This window comes from Pterocles gutturalis, unplaced genomic scaffold, assembly GCF_000699245.1.
Source record: "Pterocles gutturalis isolate BGI_N339 unplaced genomic scaffold, ASM69924v1 scaffold6041, whole genome shotgun sequence".
NCBI classification, from domain to species: domain Eukaryota; kingdom Metazoa; phylum Chordata; class Aves; order Pterocliformes; family Pteroclidae; genus Pterocles; species Pterocles gutturalis.
The window spans coordinates 23474-31964 of NW_010102906.1; the positions used below are offsets into that span (position 1 = coordinate 23474).

At 39.7% G+C, this 8491-nt stretch overlaps 1 protein-coding gene across 1 annotated transcript in view; it reads left to right on the forward strand.

Moving 5' to 3' along the window:
• Nucleotides 1-8491, forward strand: part of LOC104471217 (DNA helicase INO80-like) — a gene marked incomplete at its 5' end in the record, with an annotated part of 46733 nt that overhangs the window by 22480 nt on the left and 15762 nt on the right. Inside the window, 2 exon segments of the mRNA XM_010086475.1 lie at nucleotides 1642-1867; nucleotides 7805-7932. Of these exon segments, the coding sequence (XP_010084777.1) occupies nucleotides 1642-1867; nucleotides 7805-7932 (354 nt within the window).

Sequence of the window (8491 nt, forward strand, 5' to 3'; positions counted from 1 at the left end):
GCTAGAGTAAGGTGAAACAAAAAATGAGAACCCCTTCAAACACAAAGCTTTTCATCTGCAGTACAAAGATAATTATTTTACTGTATTTCAGTTGTCCCATTGTCACACTAATTCCCACCCCTACTCAGTTCTCCATAAACTCCACTGCTTACTGTTCACCTTGAAAGCCTACAGACTTCCTTTTTTCAAATGTGAAAACTTTAACAAGTTTGATTTCCTCTGTGTTCATTTTCATTTGTTTCATTGCTTTTCATAGTCCCATAGATGATGTCATTTTGCACACTGTTAGGATTCGTGACAGTGTTTTTAATTTTCATGAATTTACATGGATGATTTTTTTTTAATTGTACTTCTGAAATAAAAGCAGCAGTGACTTCTAAAGTAATGACATATTTGCTTTCTATATTGGTGAAGAAACCTACAAAGCGTTGCAAATTTATAGCTTTTCTCTAAGCCCATACTGTAAGGTTAATTGTCTAATATTAAATTTCAGTTTCATTTTTATGTGAATTTACAATGCATTATTAAGTCTCTAGATAGCTTGTAAAAGTCTCTACTTGCTTTCTTTTGTAAACTTGGTTATAAATAGCCTTTGTAAACACCCCAGAATGTTAGCCCGAAACAGACTTATATTCAAAAAAGAGAGAAATTGGCGATCTGCATTTCATTGGAAACACTCTTGTGCTAGATAGTGAATTATTGTGTATTTATATTTGCGTGAAAGTGTTGTAATAGTATTTGCTTTGGATCATACGATTTAACTCTTGGTGCAGTATCTGAAGAGAAACCCAGCAGAGTAGGCTGTCCTGCTGTGTGTGCCATGGGTCAGTTCCGCTTTTGGTTTTTATTACTGCAGTGTCTTGAAGTTGTCCCTTACCCTGGTAAGAGAGCGATAAGAGAAAGCTATAGCTTGTATGAAGGACAGCCTTGTCTGCTGGAAGAGACTCTGCTCGAGGACCTTATAGCCGTCGGCATACAGCTGTTTGGCTAACGTGGACCTTCCCCTCTCTGTACAGATTTGGGTGGATGGAGCAGAGCAGGGGGAGTTGAAGTGATGGAGCCCTTCCAGAATAGCTCACACAGCGTGAAATCAGAGTTCCTGTGTTTGTAACACTGGTTTGTCCATCTGGGTTGTATATAGTGAAGCAGGTAGTAGAGCAAGGGATTCATAGAGTGGCCACAAGAAAAAGATCACCCTCTGCTCACTTGCGTTATTTCTGTGGGCCATTTCTTTTCAAATCTGCTGTCAAGCCCAAGAAATGAGCTGTTCCAAAACAGGGCTGTTTTCCCCTTCCTTTTTTTTCCTTTCTAGTTTATATATCTTCCTAATTTTAAATTATCACATGAATTTCTGTTAAGGATGGTATGTAAATCTCATCTCTGCTAGGTAAATACTTGATTGTGAAGGGCAAAAATAAAAATTAAAAAATAATAAAAAAAATCTAGGCAAAATGAGAGGTGCAGCGAGGATATTATTCTTTTACTCTCAGCTTTGCTATCAGTTGTGTAGCAATTGGCACAAGGCTTGGTTTCTCGAAAGGCAAGGCAAGGAGTCCATGATCCTGTGGGAAGATACATGAACTGGGATTTGGAGATGAGGGGAAATCTGAACATGAATATTGATCATTATTTTACTTGTAGGTAACAGCTGTGCCGCTGGAGTTCTACTGCAATGACCGAAGTGCAGAATATGAGCGCAGGGCACTAAAAGAAGGAGGAAGTCTCGAAGCCAAGCAGTGTGTGCTCCATGGAGCCCCGGAGCTGGCAGCCGACTGGCTGAAGCAGTCCTCCCGGTTCTTCCCAGAGTACCCAGGAGGGCTCTTAGGGATCAGGCCTCAGAACGGCTGGTCTTTTATCAGAATACCAGGTAAGTTTGGAGATTGTCATGGAACAGAGATGAGATAAATAAGGACATCTGCTCTTTGGTGGTAATTATGCTTGATAACGGGCTTTTTGAGGGCGTGGGAGTGGTTGTGTGTTTGTTTTTCCTCCTGAGTGAAAGTTAACCCTGGTTTCACATCCTCTGTCTGGATGCATACTGAACAGGTCTAATACAAACTTTTCTAATGCTTACAAACCTCTCTTAGCATGTCAGCTCTCCAAATGACTGCAAAGAGGTGGATTTGTGTACTAAAGCAATGGATTTGTGTACTAAAGCACACTATACTCTCACAGCCAAATACTGTTTTGAGGTTGGAAGTAGGAAGATTGCAGGAAAAGTAACAGTCATACCTTGCCTCCTGGTGTGCTGGAAGACCTTCTTTTGTTGGTCTTCCTAGTGAAAGGACAAACATTGCTTGTAGCAGTCTGCCATGAGAAGGATAGGTTTGGGGACCAAGTCTGGAGGAAGCTGGTCTGGAAAACAAGCCATGAGGGATATACTGAGTTTCAGTTGGAATAGAGAAAACTTTTATTTCCTGGTAAAGTGGGAAAAAGGTGCCAGTGTACTAGTAAAGTAAATGCACTTGATTTTTTTCCTAGATTTAGACTAAAATAATCCAAAATTTGCTAGAATTTGATTGCCAATGCTGCAGTGACTTTCATGGGCCGGACACACTCTAGCTGTCGGAAGATGGTCCTGGGCAGTGAGTTGCCAATACTGCAGTGACTTTCATGGGCTGTCGGAAGATGGTCCTGGGCAGTGAGCAGAGTTCTGCAGAAAGTACTAGAGATCTGAGAGATAGCCAAGAGGAAAAACAGCTTACACTGCCAGATGCTAAGTTATTCCCAGACCCTTTTGGGTCAAGGATGTTTGGCAGGGGAAGTTAGTACAGTAAAAGGAAAATGGCCTTTTGCTTACTACATTCTGGTTTAAGAAGGTACCTGATAAGTACTTGGAGTCATTTGAACCGCATGCAGTTTGTACCTATGTGACGGAGAAACCATTTTTCATGAGCTTGTACTAGATTAATGCTCAATGACCGCTGATGATTTTATAGTTTCTTCAGGAATTCATTGAATTGTTTATCAATTATTTGGAAGAAGAAAATGAATCGCTGTAGCAGAAAGGAGGGAAATAGTGAGGGGGAAAATTAAGGTAGAAGGCGTGGATAGAGAAATAAAGAAAAGTAGCCGATGTAGAATAGAGAAATGAAGAGAAGTAGCTGATACAGAATAGAGAGAGAGGGCTGTGTTCTCTTGAAAAGACTTCCATTTTAAGCTGATGACTTTGTCATCAGCAAAAATTTGTAGAGAAATAAAGATGGGGTACAAGAAGCTTACAGGAGTGTGTGAATAGGTGCAAGGTCAGGCAAATTGTTGTCTAAGCACAACAAATAATTTGATTGAGAACGTGGTTGGGGTGAGTGTTCTATGTAAGGCTGACTTAGGAGGTGTTGGAGCTAAAAGTGAGTTTAAAAAGAAGTAGTTTTGTACAGGTGTGTTTTAATTAGGTGGAAGGTAGCATTCAAACCTAAACTTACTCTAGGAGGAGAGGGCACATAGGACAACAGGGCAGCTGTGTTTGTGTGTGCAGGAGCAGGCACAGTGCATTACAGGAAGGGGCTGATGGGCTGAAGGAGCAGTTTACAAGGCTGAAGTCTAGCAGGTGTCAAATAGAACAGTAGGTGTGAAGGTCTGTGGTAAATAGGTGACAAGAAGAAAAGGGGATACCTTTCTCCCCTAACCCCGGTCTATCCTCTCCCAGACTCGGTGTTCCCAGTACCCTGGCAGGAGACTCAGCTGCGATCACTGTGGGAATCTCTTGAGGCTTTTCCTGTTCTTTGAAAGAAAAATGGTCCTGGATTAAATGGCAGGAAGTGTCTGAGTCCTTTTAGCATCGATAAAAAGCACCGGCCTCACTGGCTGTTTACTGTGAGAGCCAGCTAGCTCCTCACTGACCCCATTGTGCCGTGCAGACTGTCGGGAGGGGAACCAGGGGTGTCAACTGGAACCCACACTTTATCTCTCTTTCCTCTGCTTTTTGCATGTCCAGAAGCACTTTTTCTCATTCTCCAGAGAGCGGTGAGCCCAGCTACAGCCATCAGCCAGAGCTCCTGACTGGGGTTATTTTGAGTCATAATCGTTTGTAACTATTCTTCCCAGGCCATAGGATCCCACTGCATCCCCTTGTAGATAACTTATGTCCATATCTCTGCATGGCTGGAAGCAGGGACTTTTTTTTTTTTTTTTCCAGACTGGAAGCCGTACAATATGATTTTACAGTTACTTTCTTTTTGGTCTGGTTCTCTTTGCTTGTTTGTTTCACACAGTGCTGAAGAACCCAAAAATTTTATCTTAGGGAGAGTTCTTGGACATGCAGTCCAGGATCTCTGGCTTAAAATTTTAAAAGTTCCTTTGATGCTATTAAAAAAAAAAAAAAAAAACAAAAAAAAAACCATAAATACATTGTCGTTGGAAGTTTTCACCAATCCTTAAAAATGGAAAATGTCGAATTGCAAGTTTTGGAAATTCCGTTTGAAAAAGATCAACCCACCTTTTTTTCCTCCCAAGGTAAAAGGGAATGAGCAATAGCAGTGAGAGAAACTCAAGGTGAAAGACTTTTTTTTTTTTTCCTCCCCTCTTTTGAGTAATTGTGGTGTTTTCTGAAGATGGGATGAATAAAGAAGTACATTTTCTGTTACGGCTTTCCAGAATTTGTCCTTTGAAGCACTAGGTGGCAGGCTTTAAACATGCAAAAATATTTGATCTTGGAAAACACAATGGTATCGAGATAGCACGCTTAAAGATGCCAGGTTAAAGTCAAATGGCTTTCTCTTCCAGAGATGATAAATCTTTTTTTGTTAGTTCTGTTTTGCTTTCTTAAAAAAAAAACCTCATGCTTTCTCACCGGTTCAGTCTGCTCTGATGCTGAAATATTGGACAAATTATGAACTGTTAACAAGTTGCTAAGTTTTCAGACTGTAAGACTGTCTGCAACTAAGTTCTTTACTTTTAATTTGCATTTGATTGCTATTTAAAAATAGTAACTTACACAATGGAGACCTAAGGAGCCAGCAGCAAAGGACACGCATCATTTCCAGTTACCAAAACTTAATTCTACCTATTCATGCCTGTGTGAGAACAACAGTAGCATTTTGCTTTGGAAACTTGCTAATGTGTTAATCTGAGTCAGTCGAGGTTGACTTTTGAACAGACCCTGTTTGTTCTCTCAGTTTCCTTCCAGTCAGATGACTTTTAGTTAATAATCATATTAGTTTGTCATATATATCTAGACTTTTCATGTAGCTTCACTCAAGTCATTCTGAAATAGCAAGCAAGCTGATCAATTAGAATAAAAGCAGAATGTCATGGCTGTATGGATTTAAAGGAAAGAAAAACATTATGTATAAAGAGTAAACATGCCTACTCTGCAGAGTTTTTGACTTAGAGATATTTTAAAACAAAATAACCATAAGTTGTTTCAATTTTTACTTAATTGCCTAAGTTCAAAGTTTGGTTTTCCTTGGAAGAGTGCATGAAACTATTAACTATTTGTATATAATTGAGATGGAGTTTTGTTCTAAAGACGAATGCCTCATGATACATTATGTTGCACTTTGAAAAAATATCAGCCTGAGCTGTGATCTTGAGTTTTCCTTACAGTATCTCCTTGGCTTGGCTCTCTAGTCAACAGATTCGCTAAGGTAGTTGCTAACGATTCACGCAATGATGTGGCACTTGCTCCTGGAAAAGCAACAAGATCACCATTAAAAGGGAGAGCAAATCAGATAAAAACAGTGTCTGTCTGGATAGGCAAGACAAGCAAGAAAGAGCAGAGCTCTCTTGCCTTGGGTTCTCAGGTGGTGAATTGCAGGAGCATGACTCTAAACTTGTCAAAGGCAAGAGTGTTCACAGCATTGGCTTATAGTGCAAATAGCTAATAATTTTAAGTGATATTAACAACTCACAACATTTTGAATTTGAGAAAGCAGGACTGTTGGCTGCATCTTCTGATGTCCTAATGTAGATCCCACTAATTCCAGCATCAAGTCCTTTTTTGTATTTAAGCTCAAGTATATTTTTGAAAGAGATCTTGGTTGAAATACTGAAATGATGAAGAATCCACCATGATTCTGGATAAAAGTGTTGCTGACTAGTTTTTCCTCACTCTTGGAAAGATAAGAAGGAAGCGTGCTGTGTTCTTACAGTTTCAACAAGTCACTGGATACTGTGCCCTTCTCTGCTAGTATAAAGTTCTCTTCTGTTCTTAAAAACCTTTGTCCAAAAGAAGAACATTGAATAGTGCCAACTGCTCTTTGAAAAATTGAAATGGATCAAGTTTCTGAACTCTCTCACTACAGGAAAGGTTTTTTAACACACTGAAATATTGGAGATTTTCCTGATCGCTTTCTGGTTTTTACAACCTTTCTGAAAGGCACAGTAAACCTAGGCATGTTATTTCAAAATGATTTTTGAATGAAGTATAGAAGAACAACTATGTTCCTGCTTTTTCTCAGCAAACCCTTGGTTGTGTGTGCAAGAATCAAAACCCAGCCTTTAGTGCCACATCACTGCACTTGGGCACTCCTGGACTGTGTTGCCTGCCATGCTGATAAGATCTTTTTAGAAGCACTGTTGTGTGATGTGTGCTCCTCTGTTCCACTAGTATGATGTTGGTTTTAGCTATATTAAAATGCATGGTGCTCAGATTAATTAATTAATTTTTGTATATACCCTTTTTAAAAATATTGTATAAGACAGTTAGCTGCCTTACAGAAAGCTGAATTTTCTTCAGCCCATGACTTAATTCATACTGTGCAATAAGAAGTGTGCAGAAGTGGTACCTGCTAGACGCTAGAGAATGCTACCTGCTAGACATGTCGAAAATATTTGGGTTCTGTACTAGCCTGCACCATCTGCAGTTGTCAACTTTCCGTTTTGGCTGTAAACCTAAATTCAGACATCCCAAAGAATAAAGAATCATCAGTGGCCTTTCCAACAGATAATTTTTTGGAAGAAAATTTCTCTTCATCCTCTTTCAACAGTAGTGTATTGTTTACTGAAGTTTATGTACAGAATGTACAAACAGGAAGATCTCCTTCCTGAAAAATACTTCATGAGCAGTGCTGAATTAGAGAGGACATGAAATATAAAATCTGAAGTGACTTTAAAAATTGCCATCTGGAAACACTTCTTAAACAAACAAAAAAACCACCCAAACCCCCCCCCAAAAAAAAAAAAAAAAAAACAAAAACAAAAAAAACCCAAAAAACCCCCAAAGCCACCCCCCCAAAAAAAAAACCCCAAAAAACCAAACCAAAACAAAAACCAAAACAAACACCAAACCCTACCACCCCAACAACCCCAAAAGCAGAGGGGAGGGAAGAAAAAGAAAAGTTAGGCAGTGCTGTGAAGGGGCTGTTATTTTACGGTGACCTAGAGAACTGTTTTTCACATTCCATGTTGGTGAGGGGTTTTGTCTTGAAACTAGATTTGTGGAAGATAAGTCTAAAGCTCAGCAGCAGGTAGCAGCAAATGCCCAAAGGGTAGCATTTTAACGTGTGAAATGGAGAAGAATTTCAGCTGTCAAGGCATGTTGCAGTTGTTGAGCCAGTCAGGATGAATCCTTAGATGGGGGAAATGGCTGTCCACAAAAGGATTGAGTCTGTACTCATGAGGACATCAATCTGTGATTAGATTTTGCCAAGTGGATATATTCGTATACTCCCTTCCCAGCAAACAGAAGTTATTATTAGTGTGGTTTTAAGTGTCAGCCAGAAGGGATGTTGCAGTTTCTTCCATCACAGCTCGTTACTTTAGGGATTATAGTGCAGTGAAGTGCTATTAAAACTCAGGAGTTAACTTGTTGCATGTAGCTCTTTTGGCTTTATTAGTTACCTGCTTTTCTTCCGTTTATTTTTAGACAAAGAGAGTCTGATCACTGACAGTGGAAAACTTCATGCTCTTGATCTTCTGTTGACACGGCTGAAATCTCAAGGACACAGAGTTCTCATCTACTCCCAGATGACGCGGATGATTGACTTACTGGAGGTACGGTAGCTATAGCCTACAGAAGACAAATTCTGAAGATGCAGATTTAGCAACAATGTTTTGGAGAAAATACTGTAATTTGGATGCATCAAACCTGATGTAAAATTGTTATACTGAAGGATACCCAGATACCAAACTTAGATCTAAAGTCCAGCCTAGTATCGTGCTTACACCAGTGTACAACAGCAGAAGGTATAGGGAAAATGTACAAGAATAGTGATACTTCACAATTAGTCTCTGTGTCCAGCAGTTTGCAGCTCAAGGGCTTTCTGAGCCAAATGTGCCTTCTGGATATTCAGTAATCCTAAATGGATTCTTCTTCCATCAAATTGTTCAGTTGCATCTTGAGTCTTTGTAAATTTTTTTATTTGCATTGCCCTGTGCCAGGGGCTTGCATAGCTTAATTATCCTCTTTGCTGGCTTTGAACCGCTTCCTTCTACTGTAATTTGATGCCCATGGAAGGAAGAGGGAGAACAGTGATTAATTGCGCTTCCTTCTACTTTAATTTGATGCCCACATGTCCTTTTATTGGAAGGAAGAGGGAGAACAGTGATTAAT